A 16280-nucleotide genomic window follows, 5' to 3' on the forward strand; every position below is an offset into this window, starting at 1 on the left:
TCCACTCAAATGTTAGTGCCTGACACTTATGGTCAGGGACAGACATTTGTGGGGAAACCCCCAACATGAAATAGAGGACCAAAGCCAACAAAGTGAAGAGAAAATATGAGGAATTGGGGGCAGAAGAGAGGCAGAAAAAAATTAAAAGAAATTTATCTTGAGTGTTCTCAGAAAGGTAATAGAATATGTTGCATCCATAAAACAAGAACTGGAAAACTTTAAGAAAAGAAGAAAAAAATCAAGGAAATCTCTTGTAAAGAAAGAATAGATAATGAGATGAACAAAAGGAAGAAAAGATGAGACAGCAATTTTATATTTATGCCTTATTGCTTTGATAAAGTGAAAATTAATTAAAAAATTTTTTTTAATCTTTATTTTTGAGAGAGAGACAGAGTGTGAGTAGGGGACAAGCAGAGAGAGAGAGGGAAACACAGAATTCGAAGCAGGCTCCAGGCTCTGAGCTGTCAGCACAGAGCCTGACACGGGGCCCAAACCCATGAACTGTGAGATCATGACCTGAGCCGAAGTCAGACGTTCAACCAACTGAGCTACCCAGGCACCCCGAAAATTAATTTTTAAGAGAACAAAGGGAATCAGTTGGAAAGTTTTTAGGCAGGAGGTTGACATGATCTAGTTGACAGTTTATCTGGCCACTCTGATTGCACAATGGGAGCAGGATTGGAAAGGAGTGAGGCAGGAAATGTGGGACCAGTAAGGAAGCTATTACAGTTAACGATGAGGTGGCTCTGAAGACAGCAGTAGAGGTGGAAAAGATAGATACAGACTAGGTGAAAGGAAAAAGAACAAACAGAATGGCTTAGATGAGAAGCACTCAAAAGGCCATGGTATCATTGCATACAATGAAACATTGTGGCTGTTTAACTCTGTTGGGTAACATACTTCCCATGGCTCACTAATCTAAACCCTGCATTTCAAATGAGTGAAGGAATTATTCAGACCACCTTAACCATGTTCCATCTTCACTAGGGTTGTTGAGGAAACACCAGAGTGCACACAGAAGCAATATGTGTTTTTGCTGTTTTGATGATATTTAGAAATTAAGGCCCTTTAAAAAGTTTAATACAGCTTCCAAAACTCACTGATTTGATTAATAAAAATAGTAGGGACTCAAGTAGTTCATATGTACCAAAATTTATTTACAAATATTCTTGTTTTTCAAATAGCACCAAAAGGTTTTACCATAAAAATCCAGAAGACATTTTGCAAAACACTATTTGTTGGGCAGTCACGATGCATTCCTTTTGGATATGTCAACTTCCCCAAAGTCCCAAGCAAGATGCAATCTTTCCAAAGTTTCTAGCCTTTATCAGTTAAATGCTATCCTCTTCAATAATCTGTAAACTCTCAAGAAATAAACCAAGGTGTTGGAGAAAGAGAGCCAGCACCCAGACTTTAGAGACTATAGATCTTGTATTTTCTTTCCCCAATAAGCAGTCACTGCTGAACTATGAAAATATTGGATAAAATCAAGCAGTCAGTGTTCTTGAAACAAAGCAAAAACAAAAGCAACACACACACACACACACACACACACACACACACACACAAATGACTTTGTGGTACAGTGCATTCTAGCAGAAGGCTTCTTAAATCCAAACTTATTTTGAGGTTCTCTAAAGATTTGGTAAACTAGCCTACCTTAATTGCTAAATGGGAATGATATCATTTTTCTACATGATTCAAAAGGCTACATTAAAGAAGCAGTAAAAGGATGTAAAGCTACTTATAGTCAGTGTCCAAGAACTTGGGAAGAAATTACCTTGGTTTTTGAAAGAATGGGGGCAGCTCGATCAAGCAGCATTTCTACCACCTGCTCATGGCCACTCCGTGCTCCACAATGCAGGGGCGTCAGACCATCCTGTTAAACAGAGGAAACATCTTGAATTAGATTCAGTGGGAAAGTCTGTAAATGCAGTGTATTTCTTCAGGATCCAGTACAGCATCCACATGCTGTGGACCTGTGACCTTCAAACATTTATTCACATATCTCAGTTTCATATTTTTAACTAGGAACTAAATTTTTCATAAGTTTAAGTAGTTGTAAAGTATGTAATTTCTCACATATTAGAATACTCACAGTTAAAAACAGAATTGTTCCACTACTCTTCTTATATCCAATGGAACTGAAACACCATATGTAATTTGATATGCACCGTTAAAAAAATATAAAAACAACCTTTTAAAATAGGAATTTGTAATAGGAATTTGACATTGGTCCTCTTCCCTCTTGCATTTCTATTTCCATTTAATCTCTTCCACATGGTTTTATCTTAATATAATATAATTTTGTGCTTGAGTATTTTTAATAAGTTACCATATCATATCTCTTTGCTGTGAAAATATGTAAGTTAAATTTTGAAAAGGTTAAAGATTTCCTGAGAATATAAGTCTTTCAAGCACTAAAGTAAATCTCCTAATTGGAGTTATTAAAATTATTCAAACACAATTGGTAAAAATTGCAAAAACATAATATAAACTTTATGATTATTAAATAAAAGCAACAATTAATTAAAATTCCCCTCTTAATGAGATGTATGTTTTCAAAAACTAGTTCATGTGTCTGCTAATGAATATTAGCTATTGCTGGAATGAGACAGAGTCAGCATCAACACTATCTTGTTTTTTTTAAAGTCAAATGCAGTCTTTTTAAATTTTTTATATATTTAAAAAATTCTAGCATAGTTATCATACAGTGTTATATTAGTTTCAGGTGTACAATATAGTGATTTGACAATTCTATACATTACTCAGTGTCCATCATGATAAATGTACTAGTAATCCCCTTTATATTTCATCCACAATCCTCCCCTCCGGTGACTGTCAGTTTGTTCTCCATAGTTAAGAGTCTATTTTTTGGTTGGCTTATCTCTTTCTTTCTTTGTTCCTTTGTTTCATTTCTTAAATTCCACATATCAGTGAAATCATTTGGTATTTGTCTTTCTCTGACTGACTTATTTCACTTAGCATTGTACCCTCTAGATTCTTCCATGTTGTTGCAAATGGCAAGACTTCATTTTTTACGGCTGCCTAATATTCCAGTGTGTGTGTGTGTGTGTGTGTGTGTGTGTGTGTGTGTGTATACACATATTACATCTTCTTTATCTATTCATCTATCGATGGACACTTGGGCTGTTTCCATAACCTGGCTATTGTAAATAATGCTACTATAAACATAGGGGTGCATATATTTTTCCAATTAGTGTTTTCATATTCTTTGGGTAAATACTCAGTAGTGGAATGACTAGATGATATGGTAGTTCCATTTTTAATTTTTGAGGAACCTCCCTACTGTTTTTGGCAGTGGCTGCACCAGTTTGCATTCTCACCAACAGTGCATGAGGGTTTATTTTTCTCCATATCTTCACCAATACTGTTTCTTGTGTTTTTGATTCTAGCCATTATGACAGGTGTGAAGTGATATCTCACAATGTTTTTGATTTGCATTTCCCAGATGATCAGTGATGTTGAGCATCTTTTCATGTGTCTGTTGGCTATCTGGATGTCTTCTTTGGAAAAATGTCTGTTCATGTCTTTTGCCCATTTTTAATCAGATTATTTGTTTTTTGGGTTGAGGTATAAGGTCTTTATATATTTTGTATATTAACCTTTTATCAGATATGCCATTTGCAAATATCTTCTCCCATCCTGTCAGCTGTCTTTTAGTTTTCTTGTTTCCTTTTCTGTGCAGAAGGTTGTTATTTTGATGTAGTCCCAACAGTTTATTTTTGCTTTTGTTTCCCTTGGCTCAGGAGATGTATCTAGGAAAATGTTGCTATGGCCGATGTCAGAGAAATTATTGCCTGTGCAATAAGGACCCACATTAGGTCCTTAATTTTTTAGCTTATTTTTGTGGTCCAGGTTCATTCCTTTGCTGTCCAGTTTTCCAACAGGTTAAGAAAGTGGTCTAGGTTCACTCCTTTGCTTTCCAGTTTTTCCAACACCATTTGTTGAAGAGACTTTTTCCCATTGCATATTCTTGCCTCCTTTATTGAAGATTAATTGACCATATAATCATGGATTTATTTCTGGGCTCTCTGCTCTGTTCCATTGATCTATGTATCTGTTTTGGTGCCAGAACCATACTGTTTTGATTACTACAACTTTGAAGGATATCTTGAAATCTGAGATTGTTTTTTTCATTTTCAAGATTGCTTTGGCTATTTGAGGTCTTTTGTGGTTCCATACAAATGTTAGGATTGACTCTTCTAATTGTGTGAAAAATGTTGTTGGCATTTTGATAGGGATTGCATTCAATCTGTAGATTGCTTTGGGTAGTATGGGCAGAGGGAGAGAGAGAGAATCCCAAGAAGGCAGCATGCTCAGTGCAGAGCCCAATGCAGAGCTTGGTCCCATGACCATGGGACCCCTGGACCTGAGCCAAAAGCAAGAGTCAGATGCTTGATCTAGTGAGCTACCCAATTTTTGTTTTTATAAATGTTAGTGCTGAGACATCTTGTCTGCACAAATAAGAAGATGGATTTTTGTTAAAGCAGTGTCAACTAATAATTTTTTAAACTCTGGAATTACATGCCAAAATCACCTAATAATATTTTACCAAAGATTTTTTTCAATGATGCATCCTAAGGCAACTCCACTAGCTCCTTCATTTTTGTTGGCAGCAGCAGGATTTCCAATCATCCAATGAGCAGACAAACTTGTTGTTCAATCATTAGAGTCATACAGTTGTTAACATGACACGGATATTCTGAATTCTTCCCCTTGCTCTGTTCTGTCCCCTCTTCTCTCCAAGTTTTGCACCCTGGGGCCAGGTGTGTGAGAGTGACTTAGGTCTTCCTTTTGTGCTAGGAGACAAGGACTATTTTACTACAGGCTAGGTGGGAAAGGAGAATTAGGAGTTAAGGAGTAGAAAATAATTCACTTAAAGCTATCTAAGTGGCCCCAAACTCTATGGAGAAGTTTTCCCCAGCTTGAGGATTCCTGTGGTTGACAAAGCCTACCCTAAGGACAGTCACATTTTAAGATACATTAAAATGTTATCAGTGTATTCAAATCACTTCCCAGATTGTGTGAGCAGATCTTGAAAATAACCCTAATTATCCTAATTATCCTAATGTATAATCAGTAAGGTACAATCCTATTTCTAACCTATTAGCCACATCTCAGAATTAAAATCCCTTAAAAATGAAATTTGAATCACAAGCTCATTTGATCATGCTGTGAGCATATTTAAATATTCTGCCTCTTATGCTGATTTGAAACATTTGCTCTCATAAACCAAAATAAAGCAGTGTATAGATTTTCAAGTGGGAAATAGCATTTTTCTAATAAAATAGAATAAAATAAAATCTGAAAACATTAAAAAAACCACCATGAAGTCCAAGTGTCTTCCCAATAATATAAAACCTATAAATATCTGAAGGGGAACTAATAATCACACCCACCTTCTGCCACACACACAAAAACACACCACACAGGTCCTGTCATAACGTGATTGTCTTTTACGGACTGAAAGGTCAAATTTGTTTCTTTTATTTTCTCATAAGTAGACTCTAAGATGTAAGAGGTGACAGAATGTGTGCAGACATGTTCAAACCATGCTCACACAGAAAAAAAAGTATTTACTTTAGCCCAACTCATTTATCCATGAAAATTATCTTACCCAAAGCAAATTGCTACATTCTGAATGCAAAGTGGCTAAGAGCAAAATCTACCTCAATCCTTTGAAACATACTGTCCTTTACAGATTTACATTTTTGCTGATTTCATTTTTCAGTAAAAGCTTTAATTATGGAAAATTTCAAACCTATTTTGGACTAAAGCAGACTGAATAGTATAATGAGTCTCTCTAGGTGTCTGGTGCTCAGCCTCAGCTGTCATCTCCTGATCAATCTTGATTCATCCATATCCTGACCTTTTCTCCTTTCTTATATTATTTTGAAACAAATCCAAGATATTATATCATTTTATCCTCACAATTACCCCTATACGAAAGGTATAATATTCATTTGATAAATGAAGATTCTTTACTTCTCCAAGCCTGCACAGGCTGAACGCAGATCTTGGCCAGACTGTGCAGGACAGTCAAGACATGACTTAGGAGGAGTTACTAAGACAAAGCCCCTCTTTTCAAACTTTCAGCCATCCTGAGCCTTCTTTTATCTTCATTCTGCAGCTGCTGCCTCTGATCTCTGGTGTTTATTTATTAAACACTCATAGACTTTAGAGACTCAGCTAGGGAAGGTGATTTTTTCATCAGTGCAAGAGCTGTGAAGTGCTATTGTTACTGCCATTGTTCTTCTCATCACCTGGTTTCAATGATAAAGTCAGGGGGCTCCCCAGGGTAAGATCTTCAGTTCCTAGCTAACTGCAAAGAGCTACCTGAAGCATAGCTCTCTTGACTGCAGTTTCACTTGCAGTATTTTTAACATTGATTGCAAGTTGGGCTGACTCCTTTGGATCTGCTGTACATTTGCTCTGAAACTTTTCAAAAGCGCATGACTTCAAACAGTCAGAATTCCGGCAGGAGAGACGGCTCATCAGGAAGCTGTACAAGATGTCACGACTGCCTGGCTGTACAGGCAGTGCCAGCCTGGCTGCTGGGACATTCACAGGTCAGTGGAAAACTAGTGCCTAGAGTTAATGTAAGGTCTTTAATTAGTGTCACATCTTTTATAGTCACAAAGAAGATAGGACCAGCTGACCCACAGCCAGACTGGAAAGTGTCTGCCATGTACTGATTCACACTTAGTTCAGTTTAAAAAAAAAGAGGAAAATTAGCCAGCACAGACTTTACTTAATACCTGCATTTGGACAAAACATAATATGTAAATTTCAAACTGGTTTCTTTTGCTTTGAAATGGGTGAGGCTTATCATTCACTTTCCTGAAGCACTGTTCTGATTATGAAACGCTACGTGGCCTTCAATAACCACTCGGTCCTCAGCCAAGCGTCAGTTTCTCAGATCAGCATTGGTGGTCTTCCACCAGCAGTCTGTGCTACACTGGGCCTTCCCCGATGCCCCTCCCTTCTCCCCCAGCTCACAAGCCACTCGCAGCTCTTCGTGTTCCGGTCTCTCTGCTCTGCCCACAGAGAGACCTGGTACCACAGGGTACCAGGAAGGAGTTCCCTTTCCATTTTCTCCAAGATCCAAATTTGTACTGTTTTAAAGTCCTACGTTTCTTAGAAGACTTTTCCATAACTAGACATAACCACTGTACTTTCAGGACATCTGCCTTGTTTTATCTGCACTTCTCTTGGGGAAGCTTCTCTAACTTTCCACCGGGTATCTTAGTCATTTGTGAGCAGGCGTCATCATTTCAGCTAGGCTGGTTCTGAGGACAAGGTCACTAGCTTAAGGGATATTTGAATCTCACAGGGAAGATAACTCAGCCCTGTACCCATGAAAGTTGCAGATGAGTAAATGAAGGAATGGAGTGAGCAAATGAGTGGGTTTGGGGGCTGGTCCTTTAAAAATGTTTTCTAGTCAGTTGGTTAAAAATTCTTTTTGTTAAGAGCAGACTCATTTTATCCTTCAGAAGTGCTCTAATGTCTTTCTTTCCAGAAAAATAAAATTCCCCATAAATAAGTGATTTGAAGAATATGACCAGTCTTTTTAGTTCTCAGAATAAGAAAAATATTAGGGGATTTATTCTAAATAAGATATTTTCCTTTTATTTGATTACCAGGAGCTGAAAAAAGAGAACTATTGTGAGCACTGTGGTTTGGAACACAGCAGTGAACTGGTCTACTCCTCTCCCTAAAACTAGAGCCATGCGTTTTCCAATACAAAAATGAGGATTCTAACCTGCTCCCAAACCCTAGAAATTTATAGCTGATATACAGGGTCACTTAGACTGGGTCCAGTACCAAAAAGCATTTCTTCAGCTGCATACAACAGTGTCAACTTCCAGTTGGAAAATGCTTGACAAAGGCAATTGCCGGGGCTCAGGGGAGGCTGCCTCAAGAATGGCAGCATATGCACTTGGACGGGAGAGAAGGAGAGAGGGATGCTGAGTTGCTATAGTAACAGTATGGGAGGGAAATGAAATTGCACAGGGTTGGTAGTTTTTTTCCAATTCCCCTGATTTTTAAAGCACTGACATAATGAACAAGTATTCCCTTGGGCAGAATTCTGAAGCAAAGCCAACGGGCTAGTCCAGATCTCATATTTCATTTCAATGACAGTAATCTTATTACTGAGGTGGGAAACTGTACTTTACTGGCTGGACAAAATGCTCTCTTGTGTTAGCCTAAGAGCAAAACCTAGCACACTCGAAGGTCAAAAAGGCTTGCTTTCAGGTCCTATTCGGCTGAAAAGCATGGAACAGGACATTAAGGCATCAGACCTAAGAATACGGAACCCAGAATATGTTCTTAACATGTTGAATTTGCTCACAGCCAATACTGAAATGAGACAAATTCATGACTTGGGAAATACTTTCAAAAACAGACATTTATTTTATTTGTATTCTGTAGCAGAAAAACCCTCTAAGCAAAAAATCTCACTCTAGAGATGGAAAAGGAAACCAAGCAGAGAGAATCCAATGGATATATACTCTTTTCCTATATCATGGATGTGAAACAGGATGTGATACTTAATTCAAAACTGAAAACAATGAAAGAAAAAGCCAGTAGTGCTCAGGAAAGAAGAGTTATAATACAGCCAGAGATAAATAAGGGGGCCCCACCTGCAGCCCAACAGTACTGCTAGTCTCATATCTGTGTTTTTTAACCAAAAATTCTGACTGTATCCTCATTTTGTGCACGCGAGGCAGTTGTAGAGTTGGCATAGGAGGGTGTGAGATAACATTTTTTGAAACCCCTCTGTGGTTACAGGCGCTTTATATTTGTGATCTTATTGAATCTTTACAACTCATGAGAAAGGCATTACAAGTTCCATTTATAGATGAGAAAGCTGCTCCAGAAGAGGAAAGTACCTGCTCAAGGTCACGTGCAAGCAAATGGCTGGAATCGGAATTTATACTTAGGCTTGCCTCCATCTGAGGGATCGGATTCCTTCTGGAAAACAATCTCCTTTTAAGATCTAGAGTTCATTTCTGCCATTCACGTATAGGAGAGAGAAATATCTCTTTCTACTTCCCTTTCTTGCTACCCCGGTCATACATTCTATGTGTTTAAAACTAAAGTAAGGCAAAATCCTTGTATTGTTCTCTCTGCTTAAAAAACCATGGCTTTCTCTCTGACCCTGGAACACACCCTTATGCTATTTGTTGTGTATTTGTCCACTGTTCTTTGTGGGTTTTTTGTCCCTCCTTTTTGTCTTCTTTTGGGTTGAGCATTATTTAGTTTTCTAATCACCAAATCATCACATATATCAGTGGCTATCTCCTCCTTTGGCTTTTTTTTGGGGGGGGGTTGAGGGGGGAGCACAAGTAGGGAGAGGGGCAGAGAGAGAGAGAGAGAGAGAGAGAGAGAGAGAGAATATCCCAAGCAGGTTCCCCACTCAGTGCAGTCTGACATGGGCTTGATCCCACGACTCTGGGATCACAACTCAAGCTGAAATCAAGAGTCAGATGCTCAACTGACTGAGCCACCCTGGCACCCCCTCCTTCTTTGGCTTTTTAACTAAATCTCCTTTTTCTTTTGTTTTCCTTTTAGTGGTTGCCCTAAACATTATAATATGTATCCTTAATTTATCAGTCTAAATAATATTATATTATTAATCATATATCACAGAGTAATATTATATAATACATATTATATTATTAATTATATATCATAGAGTAATATTACATATGATGTATTATATATATAACTTCATGTGTAATATGAAATTCTATAATATAATTCCATTTACACTGTTAGTTTTACCTTTTGTGCTATAAATATCATATATTTAACTTTTACATGTATTACAAGCCTCATAATAAATTGATATTTTTATTAATCAAACTTTAAAGAATTTCTAAAAAGAAAAAGTGTTCTTTATAGCAATCTGCTTCTAATTTTTCTCTCCTTTATTTAGATCCACATTTCCATATGGTATTATTTCCCTTCAGAATACTAAAGAACTTCCTTTAGTAGTGTGGGTTTGATGGTAACACTTCATCTCAATTTTTGCTTATCTGAAACTATATTTTGCTTTTATTATCAATTTGTATTCACTGGATATAAGTTCTCGATTCACAGAAAGTTTTCAGTTAGCATCTTAAAGAATGTTCCATTGTTTCTGGCCTCCAGTGTTTCTGGTAAGAAGTTAGATCACAGTCTCATCATTGTTTTTCTATTTATAACGCATCTTCTCCTTTGGCTGTGTAAACATTTTTTTTTTCTATCTTTGCCATTTATCAGCTTCACCACTATGTACCTCTGTGTGGTTTTCTTTGTATTTACCCTCCTTGGGGTGTTCTAAGTCTCCTGGGTCTAGGGTTTGTGGTTTGTGATTGAATTTGAAAATAAATATATACATCTTTTCTGTTCCATTCTCTTTCTCCTCTGCTTCTTGGACCACACTGTAAGTGTTTAGTCAGCTTGCTAGTATTCCACAGGTTGCTGACATGGTGTCAAATTGATTTTTAATCTTTTTGTTTTCTGTTCTTCAGTTTGGATGATTTTTATAACTTGTCTTCAAGTTCACCAATTCTTTCTTCCTTTGTATTCAATCTGTTCTTTATCCCATCCAGTGAATGTTTTTTTAAAATTTCAGATATTGCGTTTTTTAGTTCTAAGATTTCTATTATTTTAAGATTTCCTATTTCTCCTGAAAAATTTTGCCTTACTCACTATATCTGTCTTTTCATTCAGATGTTTAACATATTAATTACAGTTATTTTAAAGTCTATTAATTCTAACATCTGAGTCACCTATGGGTCTGTTTTTATTACTTAACTTTTCTTTTGACAGCAAGTCAGATTTTCTCATTTCCTTTCATGTATACTAGTGATTTTTAAATCAAATATAAAATTTAAATTAAATACTGGATATTGTGAATAATGTGCTATAAAGACTCTAGTCTTATAGGGACTTGTTTTAGGCTTTCAATAGCAGGTCTGTTTTAGAATCGTCCTTATTCCAAGAGTAATCCCTTTAGCCCTGGGACATAGTCATAACTTCTAAGATGTAGTCCTTGTAGTATTAATAAAAAGCCAAAGATATTTGCCAAGTCTCCTTGATGTGGTGTTCTATTTTCCTTGCAGCAAGCACTGCTGAACTTCCTTCTCAGCTTTTAATTTTTTACCTGTTATTTCCCTCTGCTCTCCTTGTAGTTTCATACCACCCCCCTCCACTTCCCACCTCCACACACATAGTTCATTGCTTATTCAAGGATTGTGGGGAGTGTATATGTTTGTAGATTGACTTCAGCACTTCCTTTGTGGTTCCCTCCTACCAGTGATTCCTCCCTGAATATCCAGCCACCATTACAGCCTCAAACTTGATCCTCTGACGTCAAGACAATAAAATTGTGACTTTCTCAATCAACTGTATCCGGTACCTGCCATAAAAATATAGATCTCATCTTGTCTTATTTAGTTCTTTCAAAAGTTGAATTCACTCCAATTTATGCCAATTTTCGATTATTTTTCAGTGCCTACAAACAAGTTTTCAAAAACTATTTTTCCGGGGTTTATGATTTTGTTTTTAAATTTTTTTTTCAACGTTTATTTATTTTTGGGACAGAGAGAGACAGAGCATGAATGGGGGAGGGGCAGAGAGAGAGAGGGAGACACAGAATCGGAAACAGGCTCCAGGCTCTGAGCCGTCAGCCCAGAGCCCGACGCGGGGCTCGAACTCACGGACCGCGAGATCGTGGCCTGGCTGAAGTCGGACGCTTAACTGACTGAGCCACCCAGGCGCCCCCCGGGGTTTATGATTTTTATCAGCAGGATGCTTAGTTCATTGTAAGCTACTCCATTGTTCCTTGAAGCCAAAACTCTAACACAGCTGAGTAAAAAACATGAATATGTGACTTCTACACACTACACCATCATAGTTTATATTTGTTTCTATCATATACTATTTTAGGAATATTCCTTCTATAAATAGATGATAATTTCTAAATTTTCAGTAGGTAGAAACTGAATAACCTATTATAAAATATGATTTTAAATGTATAAAGGTGCTTTTTATATGGTTCTTAGAAAATCTTACATGGAAAAAATTCAAATTAAGCTTCACAATGTAAAAAAAACAGTAATGATGTATTTACTTATTGTATCTTTCCTTTGGCAAGGAGGATAATTAAAGATGCTTATAGTTGATAACTGCAGAGTACTTGTGTGCCTAATGGATGCAGAATTTTTTAAAAGAAGTAGGGAGTGAGCATTACCAACATACATCACAAGAAAATAGGAGGAAGAGTAAAGTAGTTTCTGGGCACGAGCACTTAGGACCACATAGCAATTAACTAAAATAACTGCTGTCCTGAGCCTGCTTCACAGATTCTTCAGGAGAACCAGGATTAGTAGCACACAAAATTTATCCGATACTTTTAGATCTCTACTTGGTAAGGGAAATGAGACCTCCAATATGTTGTAAAATCACTAGGACAGAGAGAGAGGGAGGGAGGGAGAGAGAGAGAGAGAGAAAGGGAGAAAGAAAGAGATAAGATGCTCTTATGTTCTCAGAACTCTTTGCAACTCTCAAAAGCATTCTTTCCTTCAAAGAGATTTTCATGTTTTGAACGCTAAGGGCATGTCATAATTACTTGTACTTTCTTTTTTTATATTAATACTTAATTTTTTTAGAGTGGTTTAAGGTTAACAGCAAAATTTAGGGGAAGGTGCCCTGCCCTTCTTAGAATCCAAATAAATACTTTCAATTAACTTTTAATATCTGTTACATAAAAATTAAAAATGAATCTATTTTTGAATGACATATTTTCAAATTAGTCTTGATTAATGTAGAAACCCAGAGCAGTTTGCATTATTTCAAGTGCTCTTGTCAACATGTCTATGTTAGAACTGTAAGGAGGAAATATTGTATTAGAATTTTCCATTTGATAGGGACTATCTTATGACTATAAAATATTTAATATTTACTTTAAGGATTTATTTTTAGCCAGGCAATACACTTCTGGAAATATAATAGAAAGCAAAAGTCAATACCAATATTTCTTTTCTCTTTGTATTTAACCTCAGAAATAATAACCAGTTGCATTTCTGGGAAAAGACAGGCTAAAATTACAGGGCATCCAAATGTCCCCTGATACCTTCCCAGAATAATAAGAATTTAACAACTGACAGATTTGAGGTATTCTGAAAACGCTTTATCTACTTGCACACAAATATCTCTTCGTTCTTCTGAATCAATTGGAAGCCATTAACTTCAGGGAGCAAAATTACATTACCACAGGATCAGTATAAAGTCAAGAAAATTAAGACCTTTTGGCAAATTTAACCTTCAAGAGTGTAGCTTTCATTTCTATATATTCAGCAAATACATATTTAACATCTGGCATGTGCCAGAAAGCATGCTAAGTGCTACAGATACCAAGATGAATGTGTGCATCTGAGTGGCAAGGTGCGGCTCGGATATGATGTGGTGGTAATGAGATTACATGTGGATCTGGGTAGTGGCACCTTGCTAGGAAAACTGGAAGATTAGAGCCGCATTCTGGGAATCAGAGTATTGGTATTACTGACTCTACCTGGAACCCTTCCATCTTCTCTGAAGCACTAAATACAAGCACAGCTGCCTTTATTATTGGGTAGAGAAGAGCCAGTGAAAAGAGAGAACTCAGAAGATGCCACAAAGTCTTAAAATGGTTCTGATTAGGGTCCATATTGAGCTTTTGATTTGGCTGTGAACTGATGCAAAGGAAAAGGAAAATGACAAGAGACCATCCATTGCAAAGTATCTTCCTTCAAGAAGTACACATGCTTGCTTTGCTGAGATCGAGAGTTAAATGGGGGAAAAAAACCAAACCAAAAAACCCATCAGGCTACCACAAATAGCCATTCTTACAAAACATTTTAGTCTATAAATAAAGTCATTAAAATTTTGTTGGAAAAAAGTGAGCAAATTTCAAAACTTATTTTAAAATTAGGATCTACGTATAGACCAGACTGAAGAATCTGCCTTGATATATGTTTATATCTCAGCACATTTGCCACCGTTATCACAGAGATAACTCTACATACTTACTCTTATTTATTCTGCAGGAGAATATACAACAAGCCAGTTGATATTAGATAGCATCACAGGACTGGGAAAATAGGACAACCTTTCTTGAAATGAACTAGATAGAAAAAGGACCACAGGTTTTGTGTTTCATCAGATCCTAGCTAAACACTTTTCAGAACACCATTCAAGAGGCTTCTGCCTCTTGCCCCCTGAGCCCTAACTTGGCTGAGATAAAATTGACATGGAACATTGTAGAAATTTAGGTTATACCATGTGATGATCTGGTATACATATATATTGTGAAATACTTACCACAATAACGTTAATTAACACATTCTTCACCTCACATGAATTTTGCAGATGTCATGGTCAAAATATTAAAGGTCTACTTTCATAGCAACTTTTGAATATACAATACAGAATTGTTAGCTATAGTCAACAAGTAATTTATTTTTAAACAATTTTTTCTAATGTTTATTTATTTTTGAGAGTGAGAGAGACAGAGTGCAAGCCAGAGAGGGGCAGAGAGAGGGAGATGCAGAATCCGAAGCAGGCTCCAGGCTCTCAGCTGTCAGCACAGAGCCTGATGTGGGGCTTAAACTCACAAACTGTGAGATCATGACCTGAGCCAAAGTCAGAAGCTTAACCAACTGAGCCACCCAGGTGCCCCCACCAAGTAAACTTTAGATACCTGAACGTATTCATCTTATAACTGGTAGTCTGTACTCTCTGACTAAATCTCCCCATTTCCTCTGCCTCTCAGCCTCTGGCAACCACCTTTCTGTTTCTATGAGTGTGATGTTTTATCATTGTATTTTATTTATTATTTTTTAAATGTTTATTCATTTTTGAGAGAGAGAGAGCATGTGTGCACAAGTGGGGGAGGGCCAGAGAGAGAGGGGGACAGAGGATCTGAAGCAGGCCTCACGCTGACAGCAGAGTGCCCAAGGCAGGGCTTGAACTTGTGAAGCACGAAGATCATGACCTGCGCCGAAGTTGGAGCTTAACCGACTGAGCCACCCAGGTGCCCCAGGTGTGATGTTTTTAGATTCTACATCTGAGTTATGACATGTGGTATTTGTCTTTCTCTGTCTGACTTATTTCACCTTGGATAATGGCCTCAAAGTCTATTCATGTTGTTGCAAGTGGCAGGATTTGCTTTTATGTTTATGGCTGAATAATAGTTCACATATTGCAAATGCAGTTTAAATGCTGTATTGAAGCTTTATTGATTACTCAATAGAACTGGGGATTGTCTTTTCATAAAACCAGTGGGTTCTTTTTAATATATTTTTTTAAAAGACTTCAGTTTCTATTCTCTAGGGGCACCTGGTTCTTTGTTTAGTTTCTTCCCCCTACTGACCTTACAACTCTTCAGATTTGGGGGTGGTGTCACTTCTAGGTCCTCAGTAAGTTTCTCTTCTCTTTCTGGGACTCAATGATGGATGGACTGTTTTCACTTAACGATGCCCCTTTAGTCCTGCAGGTCTTCTTCATGAATTTTTCATCCTTTCTCTTTTGCTCCTCTGACTAGATAATTTCAAGTGTTCTTGCTTCTGCTTGGCCCGGTCTGCTGTTGAAGCTGTCTATTGAGTTCTTCAGTTCCATCACTGTCTTCTTTAGCTCCAAATTTGTGCTTGGTTCTCTTTTTATATTTTCTATCTCTTTGCTGAACTTTTCATTTTGTTTTTATATTTTCCCCCTAATTTGTTAAATTGTTTTTCTGTTTTCTTGCAGCTCTCGGAGCATCTTTAGAACAATTATTTTGAATCCTTTATTAGTCTTAATCAACCGAGTCACCCAGGTGCCCCTGGGTGTGATGTTTTTAGGTCACTGGTATCTCCAGTTCTTTGAGGTCAATTACTGGAAGCTCACTATGCTCCCTTGGTGGTTTCTCTGATTCTTCAAGATCCCTATAGTCGTGCATATTTAAAGTCTGCAGATTTAAATAACCACTCACTTCTTCCATACTTTATGGGTTGACCTCAGTATGGAAAGACTTTCACTTGTGCACAGGGGCACGCTGGAATGTGCTGTAACCCCAGGTCTAGTGGTACAGAGGGCCAAATACAGGGGTGTGTGGTGGTTTGGGTCCAAGAGGTATATGATGTCTTATCTGCTCAGGTCACTCGGGTTCACGGCATTGACAACTGTGCAGTTCTTGGTGAGCACTGTGGGGGGTGGTCCGAGTCCTCAGCAGCACCTCCAGGGCCAGT

General features: G+C 37.5%; 1 protein-coding gene across 17 annotated transcripts in view; it reads right to left on the reverse strand.

Moving 5' to 3' along the window:
• ANK3 (ankyrin 3) overlaps positions 1-16280 on the reverse strand; it is a 344583-nt gene that overhangs the window by 174230 nt on the left and 154073 nt on the right. For all 17 annotated transcript variants that reach the window (XM_040485091.1, XM_040485092.1, XM_040485096.1 and 14 more), the window contains one exon: positions 1781-1879. In XM_040485091.1, coding sequence (XP_040341025.1) covers positions 1781-1879 — 99 coding nt within the window. The remainder of the gene's footprint in view (positions 1-1780; positions 1880-16280) is intronic.

This window comes from Herpailurus yagouaroundi, unplaced genomic scaffold (assembly GCF_014898765.1).
Source record: "Herpailurus yagouaroundi ecotype Mexico unplaced genomic scaffold, PumYag 163, whole genome shotgun sequence".
NCBI lineage: Eukaryota > Metazoa > Chordata > Mammalia > Carnivora > Felidae > Herpailurus > Herpailurus yagouaroundi.